General features: G+C 41.6%; 1 protein-coding gene across 42 annotated transcripts in view; it reads left to right on the top strand.

Annotated features, from left to right (window-relative positions):
• Positions 1 to 13332, top strand: part of OTUD7A (OTU deubiquitinase 7A) — a 180088-nt gene that overhangs the window by 116014 nt on the left and 50742 nt on the right. For all 42 annotated transcript variants that reach the window (XM_074602099.1, XM_074602084.1, XM_074602110.1 and 39 more), the window contains 2 exons: positions 6073 to 6229; positions 10144 to 10298. In XM_074602099.1, coding sequence (XP_074458200.1) covers positions 10148 to 10298 — 151 coding nt within the window. In that variant the 5' untranslated portion in view covers positions 6073 to 6229; positions 10144 to 10147. The remainder of the gene's footprint in view (positions 1 to 6072; positions 6230 to 10143; positions 10299 to 13332) is intronic.

The raw sequence follows: 13332 nt of genomic DNA, 5'->3' as shown, positions 1-13332 counted from the left end.
AATAATTCAGTGTTTTCTCCCCGGCTTCTAAGGAAAGATTGTTCCCAGTACTTGTGTCACTGGGAGCCTTGTATTTTATTTCCAGACTATATTTACTTGTGACTTGGTGCATTTATGAAGAGCAGTCTCAGTCCAGTTCTCAGCCTTGTTTCATTGGCTCTGCAATCCAGGCTCTTTTAGTGATTTGTCCAAAGATAAAATGCTGAACTTCTGATTATCTGTAGCCTTTCATTTCACCTGTTTCAGTCTGAGGTGATTTCTCTGAAACGTTGGTTATTGAACTGGCTCCCAGTATTCCAGAAAAGGCTTTGCCAACGTCTTTCTTCTGTTTTAACCTTCTAGATCCACTTTGAATACGGGAAAACAGAAACATGTTTGTAGAGCGATTGTTTCTGTTTTTTCCAACTGTATCTTGGATGCAGACCTGACTATTTCTGTACAGAAATAAAAATACATGTATCTAATTGTAGAGATAAAAGTCCCCAGCTATTCAGGGGAACGCTGAAACAAAGCACGATTGAAGTGTTACTCCAAATACAAAGAGTTTACTGATTGAGGTTGTAGTGTGGTAAATAATATTGAAGTTAACCCAAATAAAGGGTAGGGAAAAGTTTCATGTTGGAAATGAAGTAGCCTTCCTGTAGGTGAACCACAGCATTCACAAGATTGTGTCTTCATTGGTGCAAAACCATTAGAAATTTTATGTCATTCCTTTCAGCTACTCTTGGCAGAGCGTTATCTTTCTATATTGCAGATTGGTCCTGAATCTTAATATTTAATCACCTTTTAACCCAGGCAACAAATGCTCTGAACAATTAACTGCTCTCACATATACATGGTATTCCTACTAGGCAATCTGAAAAGCTGGGTGCCTACATTAACTACCATTTCCCTTAAAGCTGATGTTCCTCTCCGAAACAAATCTTCTCTAATGGACTTGACTGTCTAATTACAGTTTTTCCTTAATAGTTTTAATCTTGTATATGAACATTTGGCAAAGTGTTGTCTAACGAAGAGTGGAGCGGCTTTAGAAATGTAATAACTAAATAAAAACTCTTTGGCTTACTAAAAAATTAAAGTCTCTGTGAAACTGTAAGTAGATACATTTTGCATGCAGAAAAGAATGAGAAATTGCAAAGCCTGAGCTCAAAAAATTTAAATGTTTCACTAGGATGAAATGGTCTTATTTGGTGCATTGGTTCAATTTCATTATATTGTCAAGACTGTAGAGTTATGACGCTCACCATCAAATATGGCATCTCAGAAAGAATGACTTTCAGAGTCTGGAGCTGTGCACAAACAGGGTCTTTCTGCCTTCCCCGCCAAAAATGCAAGCAGCATGAACGTTCCACACAGCAGTGGACTGCGCTTAGCCTCTGTATTGCCAAGGCAGCTGAGAGGAATCAGTGGTGTTACCGGGCGTTTACGCTGCAGGGAAATCAAATAAAGTCTGGAGGGAACTGGTGTAATGCAGTTGGTGAGTGTCTGTCCACTGGCTTCCTAGAGCACTGAGACTGGGCATTCTGCCGATAGTGCTTATTTCATCCTTTCTTTGAAAATTATGAAAGATCAAAGTTGTGGTTTCATCACTGTGTCTTCCTGAGGGTTTGTCCTCCGTGCGCTGTTTGTGTGTGGTTTTCTTTCTGTTCTTCACTTCTGTTTTGTCAGCTGTTTGTATTCTGGAGGCATGGGATTTGTTATAACACACTTGCTTTTGCTTCATTAGTTAGCCCTATGCATCTCTTTCCGCCTATTTGGAAAAAAGTATCTTCATATTGTTTAACTGGATGAAGCCATTTGATTTTGAAGAAGTCAAATTTACATTCAGATGAAGAATGTTTACTTCCAAGTATGGCTCAGTTTTAAGAGACAGGTACTTAAAGGAGTAGAAAAGATCAAATATAACTGAGATTGTATTAAATTGATTTCAAGTCCTGTTAACCCATCTTAACATTTAGAAGCAATCAGTATCTCTTCTTTAAATACTTTAAACGTGCTTTTTCTTACAGTATACAACAAATAATCCCCTTTCACTGCCTCTTTTTGCATTGTATAAATGACAAATTATTTAGGGAAGAAATTTGGCTAGAAAGTGAGTGGAAACCAAGATCTTCATCGTGTTTTGAGGGTCAAGATGTTTCCACTTACATTCAGTTCAAAGTGCCATTTGTGTATCACGCGTGATGCATTTGAAAGGAAAACTGCAAGTATGCATGTGTGCCTACACTGTTAACCACAAGAGGAGCAATGCTTCTGGGCAGGTGGGTATAACGTGGATGATGGTGTTACATCTCCTCCAAGTCTGTATATTTAAAGTGTAAGTTGTGTTAATGCTTTGACTAGCCGTCAGAGCAGAGGTGGTGGTTTTGTAGTGAGGAGAGACTATGCTTATCTGGTGAGAACAGTGAGTCTGGTAGCCATATGGCTTCTGAGTCACTGCCTCCTCCTTTATAATTTATTTTCTTTTCTTGCTTAGTAGTTTTTACTATTTCATCCGGGTGAGTTTTCACAGTTAATAGTAGTTTTCTTGCAAATACATTGCTTTTTTAAAAAACATTTTTCTTTTTGTATTATTGTTGTTGGGTTTTGGTTTGTTTGGTTCTTTCCCCCCTCTAAATTCTAGAGAGCTGAGAAAACAACTCCCTCTGGGGAAAAAAATAGTGCTAGTTCAAATGTGTATACAGGGCGGTATACACGGTATCCTGGGGTGCGTTAAAAAGAGTGCGGCCAGCAAGGTGAGGGAGGTCATCCTCCCCCTCTACTCTGCCCCGGTGAGGCCACATCTGGAGTACTGTGTCCAGTTCTGGGCTCCCCAGTTCGAGACAGACAAGGAACTACTGGAGAGAGTCCAGCAGAGGGGACTGGAGCATCTCTTATGAGGAAAAGCTGAGACACCTGGGGCTGTTTAGCCTGCAGAAGACTGAGAGGGGATCTTATCAATGCTTATCAATATTTAAAGGGCGGGTGGCAAGAGAATGGGAGCAGACTCTTTTCAGTGGTGCCTGGCAAGATGCACAAACGAACACAGTACATTCCACCTGAACATGAGGAGGAACTTCTTTACTGTGAGGGTGGCAGAGCCCTGGCACAGGCTGCCCAGAGAGGTGGTGGAGTCTCCGTCTCTGGAGACATTCCAAACCTGCCTGGACGCGTTCCTGTGCAGCCTGCTCTGGGTGACCCTGCTCTGGCAGGGGGTTTGGACTAGATGATCTCCAGAGGTCCCTTCCAACCCCTGCCATTCTGTGATTGTGAGGATCCTACCAACTCTGCTCCTTGCTTTCAGAGTGCAGAGCGTGCATAGTTCAGGCTTTTTATAAAGGATTTTCTTCAGGGTGAGGTAATAGAAGTAACAGCCAGACCACCTGTGAGAATTACGGTTATAAATTGGGGTAGAGAGATGATGTTTGCTGTGTGAGTAAAAGAAAAATAGTTAGTACACGATTAGTAGTTAGTAAACAGTTAGTAAAATACTGTTATAGTAGGAAACCTAGTATTTGAGGTTTTGAGGGGGTTGGGGGGTGGTTCTTTGAGACGTTTTTGTGTTTTCTTGTTTGGTTTGCTTTTTTACAAGAGCTGTTAATATTTGTGGGTTCGGTAGCACCACGTTCAGTTTATAAAGTTTTAGGGACTTTGTGAGGCCTTACCAATATATATGGAATGAGTTTCCACAGCAGCTCGCTCCTCAGCTGCGTGTGTAGCAGAGGTTAGTTGCCTCTTACAGCACTGGATGAGCTTAATTCAGCGCTGCTAAAACTTGGAGTTTGTGTGGAAACTGTGCAGGAGTCCTGCTCCAGTCAGCACAGTCCTGTAGATCTTGTTTCATTTTTAAGTAATCCAACACAGTGAACCAGTGTTACTTCAGGTAATCACTGGTGGTTTTGTTCTGTTTGCTTTAATTTTTAACGTTCGTTAACATAGAATCATAGAAAGGTTCGGGTTGGAAGGGACCTTAAAGATCATCCAGTTTCAACCCCCTGCCCTGGGCAGGGACACCTCCCACTGGACCAGGATGCTCAAAGCCCCATCCAGCCTGGCCTTGAGCACCTCCAGGGATGGGGCAGCCACAACTTCCCTGTGCAGCATGTTTCATCATTGATTCTTCCATCTTTTCAGACACATCTGTCTGAATAAACGCTATTAATATATGTTGTCCTGTTAATTTAGGTCTGATGAGTACCAGGAAGAATGAAATGATGAGAGGCTCTGAGCAACCTGATCTAATTGAAGAAGTCCCTGCTTACTGCAGGGGGGTTGGACTTGATGACCTTTAACAGTTCCTTCCAACCCAACATATTCTATGATTCTATGAAATAGCATGGATATTTTGTGCAGGTGTTCTAAGCACAATTGCAGGACCCAGAGCCTAGAGAATAATATAGGTGCAGAGATGCAGAGGGAGCATTGGACTAGAAAATGTTTTCCTCACACTGCCCTGGATTTGGAGGGTCTGGATTGGTTGTTCTTCCTTGGCACCCAGCACAAGGTGGTGCATTCTACCTGTAGAGCCATTTATCATTATATAATGGAACCTGGGTAATATTTCATTTTAAGTTACTGTTTTTTCAGTAAAACAATGGCTAGCCTTATCTCTGGCTCTGTTGCACATGAGCTGTGTTTTCATCAGCTGTCAATGCACAGATACTACCAGTTTTATATACACAGACAGAAAACTTTCTGCATTACCAGAAAGAACCTCTTGTAGAAAAAATCTTCATTGGCAGCTTACACAACCTTTGCTGGGATGAGTTAAGAATGAAATGTGTCTGTTGACATTGTTACTGTATGGTTCTGATGATCATGTAATCCAGAGGCAATTCTGAGGTGATGGTGGTCTTGTCTTCTGCTGTTAAAAGGGTATCTTTTCAATACCACTGTTAAAAATACTGAAGTAATGCTGATACTGAGACAACTCATGAATTGACTTCTTCAGACTGATATGCACTTCAGTTTTCTGAATTTATGAGCAGTCTAGCCCCCGCACATACTGACTGTACTTGAGTGCCCAGCTGGTGCATTTTAAATTAGCAGTCATTATACTACTGAGTCACTTCTGATTGTTATCTGAGATTCACTAATGCTTTGTATCATTCACCTGTGGCAGGTTCTTGTAGCTTGATCCATATGCTTCCATCCTGCTGGTTAAGATATATTTCATTATTTCTCCAACTCACTAAAGAAATGAATTGTATTCAGTTTCTTGTGATCTCTTTGTATGGATGTTAGTGCTGTTTAGTACAGTGTATGAGTGTTATTATCAAAAAAAAAAAAAAAAAAAAACAAACAAGAATTTTTGTTCTGCATTTGCATTGAAACAGATTTAGTTGCTACAAAGCTTAGATGCCAAATTGGGCCATAATCCACTAAGGTAGCTCTCTTCCAGAAGTGTCTGCATTGCTTTTTTAACTAGCCTCCTCACTATTTCCAGCTTTCCTTCTGTTACTACATCTTTATTATGTTACATTTTAGAAGTGTTTCCCTTGTCTGACAGTGATGCAGATGGGCAGTTTGTGGTCCTTCAATGACTTGCTCCAGTGTGCCCATGTCTGTCCTGTGCTGGGGAGCCAGAAATGGACGTAACGCTCCAGATGAGCCTCACCAGGGCCGACCAGGGGGGAAAGGATCACCTCCCCTGCTATCCTAATGTGGCCTCAACATAATGATACAGTTGTATAAATAGTATAAAAGCATAAATGTAGAAGGGGTATAAAAGAGAAAGCAGTACAGCATAGGGGCCAGAAGGCTGTGAAGTGGGTAGGTTTAGCGTAATGTGCTTTGGCACTGAAAACCATGTAATTGTGTAACCATACCCCCCACACTTCCAATTTGTTGGAGTAAGTTGGGTTTTGCAGGCAGTGCTGGTGGATGAGGCTGGGAAGGAGCCCACCCTCCTGGGGCAGGAAGTAAGTGATGTTTGTGTGCTACCTGGGATATGTGTGTGCGGAAAGAAGCAATTTCTAAGAAAGCAAAGGCATTCAATTTTTAAGGTTAAATATAACCAGGAGTAGGAAAGGACTGTGTACTGTCTTTCATTGGGGAACAGTGAAATCAACCGCTTTCCAATTTCTTTCACAGTTTATTTCTCTGTAGCTGTGGTACAAGCAAGAGCCAACGAATATCATCTGCAACCAGTAGGAGATCTCCATGCTAGTCCTTACCCTTGGCACATGCTGAAGTTGCAACTCAGCCTGTGAGGAGGAATTAACAGGAAAAATCTAATTCATGTTCAAAGGTAAACTTTGTTTGATACATGTTGTGTATCATTTAACTTCATCCTGTTTTCTTTGCTTTGCGCTATTTCTGCAGCAGTGCAGGCAGGGTAGAAGTTTGGAGATACCTTAGCATAACTGTGTTTTGAATGCCACCCGTTTTATAGCTTGTCTAGCACCAACTACTCTTGAAATGCCTGCTTTAATTTTTATTTGATATTTGTAGACAACATTGCCTAGAAGGATGGGTTACACTTTTTCAGGAATAAAAAAGTAAGTACAAAATGTAGTAATGCAGATGTATTTTTATTAGCCATGGATTTGGCAAGAAAAACTCCCATGCTGGACATTGTGTCACATTTCACTTGAGGCAAGAAAAATGTTGGTGCTTTTCTCTTATGGTTAGCTGGTATTACTTAATAACTACTTTGGAAAGCTCTGGAAAGATGGTTGGGTTGGGTGGGGTTTTGGGGGGACATGGGGAATTAGATATCAAAACAGAGACCTTTGCGTGCCCTGATTGTATTAGCCAGTGCTCTTATTGCATCTCTTGGAAGAACAATAGGGATGAAATCCTGCCCAACCCTTCCTTTCTGCCCCTCCAAGGTGGGCCTTGGTTGGTCCAAGTGTTTATACTGTATACTGGTGGCAGGTGCTCCTGATACTGTTTCTGGAGGTGGCTTCTCCACTGAACTATAGAAATACTGCAATAGAGGAAGCTACAAACATACCCAATACCCTGGATCCTCTGTACCCTTGGCTCCAAAACCTTAGAGCCTGACCTTGAGTCTGTCTGAGTGCTTTCTACCATAGGCTTTAGTTGAGGCCAAGGGCTCGACTGGCCCAAGGGCTACCACACATACTGTCTCCTGTTTGATCTGTTCAAAGGCTTATCAGTACTCAGGATCCCAGTTGAGATAGTTCTTCTTTCATGTCACTTGATACAGAGGACTTGCAATCTGACTGTAACCCGGAATATGTGTTCTCCAGAAAACCACAATTCCTAGGAAAGCTTGTGTTTCTCATTTGTTAACTGGTGGGAATATGGCTGTTCTATTACTGATCACATCCACTGGGATATGATGTCCATCTTACCATTCTATTCCCCCAAACTGGATCTCTTGTGCAGATCCTTTGACCTTGCTTTAACCTCAAAGTCCCATCCAACCTGGCCTTGAACACCTCCAGGAATGGGGCAGCCACAGCTTCCCCGTGCATCCTGTTCCAGTGCCTCACCACCCTCATAGTGAAAAATTTCTTCCTGATATCTGATCTAAATCTACCCTCTTCCAGTTTGAAGCTATTACTGTTTGTCCTATCACTACATGCCCTTGTAAAAAGTCCCTCCCCAGCTTTCTTGTAGGCCCCCTTCAGATACTGGAAGGCTGCTATAAGGTCTCCCCGGAGCCTTCTCTTCTCCAGGCTGAACAACCCCAACTCTCTCAGCCTGCCCTCATAGCAGAGGTGCTCTGACCTCCTCTGGACCCGCTCCAACAGGTCCATATCCTTCTTGCGCTGAGGACTCCAAAGCTGAACTACTGCAGGTGATGTCTCACCAGCACAGAGTTGAAATGGTAGTGCTGTGTTTCCATACCTGGGGCAGTCAATTCCAGGTGTACTGGACACCCCTCCATGTGAAAGGGAGCTGTGGCTTGAAGTCTGCTGCCAAAGGAATCAAAACACACAGGTAGCATCATTTGTAGCGTGACATTTGATGACTGCCTTTGACTCCAGTTCATATCGGAGTTCTAGCATGGCCGGTACACCAGCACATAATGATGGCATGAGTGTTCAGACTGTGGTAGTCCACTGTTAGCCTCTACTCACCATCAGACTTTTGTGCTGGCCATGGGACGATTACAGGGTGAGCGAGTCTTGCTGATCACTTCTTGTCTCTCTCGTCAATTAATTAGCTCATGTGTGAGAACCAGGAATTCTCAGCTGATGTGATACTGTTGACCATGCACCTTCATGGTAGCAATCAACGCCTGCTGTTCTTCAGCACACACTCCACAACAAAGGATCCTCTGAGAGGCAGGACAAGGTAGACAGCACAAGGTAGACACAGGCCCAAGGATCTGGGGAGGAAGAGAGATTCTCTTCAAACTGCAGGAGCTGACAGGCCAGTCTATCTATAGTTGGTACCTTGACCTGTTATCACCAGGGTGCTTCATGTAGTATTGGTCTGTTCCATACAAACTTCCGCCACATGGACCACATGCACTGGATTTTGGCCAGATCTTTGGAGGACTGGTTGTTGTCCAGGTTGCTGTAAATCACCCCCACCACCAATAATTCACTCAGATACAGGATACCTTCCTCAATGGTGGTCTCACTCGCCTGAGTAGCTTGCACATCTTCCTTGAGGGGATACCTTGCCTTCACACTCAACAGGAACTGCCTCTGGAGGCTGTGGATTGTTGCCCCTTTTCCAGTCCTTTTGCTGATTTCCTAGTCTTTTGTTAAGGATCCCAGCTTCCTTACCCTCTAATTTCTGACTATGGGCCTCAGTATCCCAGTGGCAGAGCAACCATGTGATAATCTGCTTTCCTGGCTGACAGCTGTTATCTTTCCACATAGTGGGAGCATTCTGATTACGCAGGGAAGTTTGAGAAACTGAAGGGCCATTGCAACAAGGCAGGAAACATCTACCCTGGAGGAGGAGCTACCATTCTTAACTTCTCTACTGGAGGACAAGAGGAGAAAGGTGAAGTTGTTAATTGACTCCATGAGATGATTCCCAGAGTATTGGGATAGCAGCAATTCATGGGCCAGACACCAGATTAGGCTCAAGGCTAGTGCATTTTTCACAGCTCCCACAGGCAAAGAAGAAACAAGTGATAAACAAGACAGCAAACAGCAAAGGCTGAAAGTGGCCATTAACAAACCCTGGAGCTGGATGTACAAAGCCCTGGAGTTTGCTGACCCCAGCCAGCAACGAAGCACCTACCATCTGCTCACTCACTGTCCTCACCCCTCAGTGGGATGGGAGAAAGAATCGGAACAGCAAAAGCAAGAAAAAACCCTCGTGGATCAAGACAAAGACAGTTTCACTAAAGTGAAGGAAAAAGGGTGAAAAAAGCAAGTGACACCAAGACAATCACTCACCACCTCTCACAACTAGACTGATGCTCAGCCTGTCTCTGAGCGACAGCTACTTTGGAAAGATGCTATTTCAGTGTTACTGTTGAGCATGATGTTGGACAGTGTGGAAGATCCCTTCGGTCTGCTGGGTCAGCTGTCCTGGCTCTGTCCCCCCCAGCCTCCTGCCCTCCCCAGCCTGCTCGCTGCGGGGACAAACAGAGAAAGAAAGCCTTGATGCTGTGGAAGTGCTGCTTAGCAACAACTAAAATATTGATGTGTTAGCAACGCTGGTTTAGCCACAATTCTAGAAAAATGAATGAAGAATCATAGAAAATTAACTTCATCCCAGCCAGACCCAGTACAGTGAAGAAACTATAAATTACAGAAGTGGTATTGACAAGGCAAATATAAGAACCAAATGCTAAGCTCTGTTGTATGTATGTTACTATTAGTAAGCAAGACAAAAGAGCTCCTGGCTAGTCAAACATTTAAATACTTGCTGAACTTCAGTGTATGTGCAGTGACAATGATATGATTACGCTTTGAATGAGCAGTGAATTTGAATTTGTGACTTTGCAGTGACTTTGAATCGGAGTCTTCAAGTTGCAGAATTATTTACAAGATGCACATAAGAAAAATCAATAAAAAGATGAAATGTTAAGAAAACCTTCCAGTGTGAGTGATCAACAGTTTCTAGGCTAAGGCAGAGTTGGATGACAAATGCTGTTTGTTTTAATATGTAACTTGGATGTTTTAGCATTTTTAATAGCCTTGTTTGGGGAAGAGAGGAAAAATGTGGTTTACATCACTTTGGAGTATATTCTAAAATCCTGTTTCTTTTTCTCCTTGGCAGATGGATGCCTTCTAGCCAAGCTGCGAGTCCTGCTGCTGCTGCATGTCTGGCAGCATCTCTGAATGATCTCATGACTCTTGATATGGATGCAGTCCTGTCAGACTTTGTTCGGTCCACGGGGGCAGAACCGGGTCTGGCAAGAGACTTACTGGAAGGTAAGCTTTCAAGATACCAATATTTCCTGTGTTCACTGCTTGCTTAAAGCAAGACCCAGTCATAAAAAGAGAATTCAGGTCTTTGGAAACAGACGTTTCTTAGTATTTTGACTAGTAAGTCAACTCTTGTAATAAGCTGACCACAGATTGTACTTAAGGTAGGCGTTGTCAGCAAAAGCCTTAAAAAGTAGATTGCTATATTTTAGGTTATTAACAGTCATGCCTTAAAAGTATATATGCCAGGGGGAGAGTGGAGGGGGCTTTAGCTGAATTTTGTCATTTTCAGCTGCCTGAAAGTAGTTGTAAGTGTTTCGGCTCACTGTGCAAAGCAGCTAAGTTTAATCTGAAATGTCAGTCACTAAAAGCGATAGAGAAACTAGAGATATTTTTGGGGCCCAGCGACTAATTTGCATACCTGAACTTCATGGTATGGGAGTCAAATGGCTGGGCTGAAAAACATCTAAGAAGCAGTATCAGAAAAATAACCGTGTCTTTTTGTTTATTTTGTTATAGTTGTTTTAAGTTTATAAGCTTAAAAGTGGAAAGACACCTTTGATATTCAAAGGCATTTTGTAAAAGTTGGGTTTGTTCACGTCTTCTGATGCGGGCTGGCAACAACTGTGAAGATGGGAAGTTAGAAATGAGTAGGTGAGATCTATGTAAATTGCAGGTGGTTCTGTGGGCTTGATACATGCACACTGGACTTTTTCCCTGAAAGTTTTTTTAATCTTAATATTCTTTAAGAAATCATGCGTTTTAATCGAAGTAACTACTGAACAGCCACAGCAGACTTAAAAGTATACATCAGGGTATATATCTCCCTTTTGCAAGAGCAATGTCACTTTATTGTATTTATGCTGGAAGTTTTAAATTTTGCTGTAAGTTCTTTTTTTATCCGTTTTTTTCAGTAATAAGGAATGATATATTATTAACACAGAGATGCACACAATTTTGCAGCATTTCCCAAGTCATCTGTGTTACACGTAATAAAACTTTAGAATACCTGCCTATGAATGTCATCACTGGCTTGCTATATTTGAGACTTCTGTTTTGTCTGACTGATGTGCACAACCTGTCATTCTAGCCTAGAATCTGTCTTGGTTTGTTGGTCTTTTTGAAAAAGAATACGAGAAGGTTTTTCTCAGCAATATCAGGACAGATTGTCACTTATTGTGGTGATAGAGCACTGCCAAAATTTGAAAAAGTGTTCTTACATATCATAGGTGATTCAGAAGAGTTACTTATCTTGTTTTCCTTGCCGTATGTTTCCCTTGCTATAAAGGATAATGCTTCCAAATAAATATAGAATAGTATTCTTTTGTGTTATACTTCTCATTTCTGTAGATAATAAATTCAAACCATACATATTAACAATGAAATAAGCAACAAACAATTTAATTATTTTGAACAGGCTAATAGACATATGCATTTAGCCCAAATTATTTCCTCCCGCACGGGAATTTTTCAAAGTAAAATGAACTGTTGCTACTCTGGACAAGATGTGCTCACAGGAACATTTCAGCACTTGTGGGTGCGTTTGGTCTAACGGTTTCTAATGCTGTCCATATCTGGTGCTGGGGGACAGTAATTGATCCAGTGGTTTCTCATTTGTTTAAAAAAAACCCTAGAAGGGATGCCACCCTTACACCATTGTGACTGTCTTTCGTGGTTGCCACAGTGTGTAGATGCTCTGGGCTCTGTGAGCAGCACCGAAACCCGGGGAGTAACTTCTTACAGATAAGCAATATTCAGAAGAGCAGCCCCCCACACCGTGGTGCACAAGGCTATAGCAAATGTATGGCACCTGGTCTTGCAGTGATGATGTATGTATAATATTTTCAATTGAAAATTTGAAAACAGGTGTGCACAAGTATTTTTGAGAAATGTCAAGATTTGGTTGTAGTTTGTGGCTCCAAAATGACTGTCATGGAGAACTTTGAGGCAAAAAATCTTGCTTGTACAGACTCTCATTTCCATGTAATCACAAGTTTTGGTCAGTTCTTCTAGGGTCCCATTGTCCTTCTCTCTTTCTGATCTGCTCACAGTTTCTGTTGTTATAACTTACTCAGACTGAACATGCTTCTATGGAGCGTACACATCTTTTTCAGACACATTTCTAATACTGTTTCCTTTGTTCATCTTTTGGGGGAAATTTCTTTAATTTCACTATCCTGTAGACAATCAAGGATATCAAGGATGATGCTTGCTTATACAATTATTTTAATATATTAATTGTTTTGCTTTGATTGTACTGTGGATGCATCATGACAGTAGTGTGCACAATACGTGGTGTTCCCCCCAGCAACATATAGGCAAGTTAAATACACACTGACTGTTGTAAAAACGGCAAAAAATTCTATACATTACATATGGATTGCATATAGACTTTCTAAATTGCCAAAAGCCATCCTAAATATTGGCTCTGTTGATGTTTCTATACTCTGCCTGTCCTGCTGGTAAAATCCCTGCAGTTTCTTTCTGTGGAATTTTGTATTGAGCACAGCTACTGGTCTCACTAAAACATTCCACTTGTTGTGCTTGACGGGTGTCTCCCAGAAAGTGTCCATTCTTGATTTGATATGAAAATAGGAAGAGATTTAAAAATGTGTGTGTGTGTATATATGTACACACACACACACACTCACATATTGGTTCTAATTTATTTGTCTCTGGTTCTTTTTGTCAGCCATGAGCATCCTAAATAATACTATTAAACCAATTGCTTTTCCATCTAATTTTGATAAGCTAAACATGCTGAGCTCCCAGTCTCACTTCCTGTCTCTATATCTTCTCTGTCATTCAAAAGAATGTATACAGAAATGGTTTGGCTATTTTGGTATATATCTTTCTAGTGCAAAGATTGCCTCTTTGCAATTACATCGCATATGCTGCTGTTTGTATCTTTGGCCAAGTTTGCTGTAGTATTGCACAGGGAGCTTGTGGTCAAGTCCATGCTCAGTTTGACATTTCAAAGTTAGCAGTTTTAGAGTTCTCTGCACTTGCTTAACTGTTAAGGAATTCAGATTTCACACAC

Source organism: Larus michahellis, chromosome 9 (genome assembly GCF_964199755.1).
Source record: "Larus michahellis chromosome 9, bLarMic1.1, whole genome shotgun sequence".
NCBI classification, from domain to species: domain Eukaryota; kingdom Metazoa; phylum Chordata; class Aves; order Charadriiformes; family Laridae; genus Larus; species Larus michahellis.
This window is presented reverse-complemented; position numbering and strand designations above follow the sequence as displayed.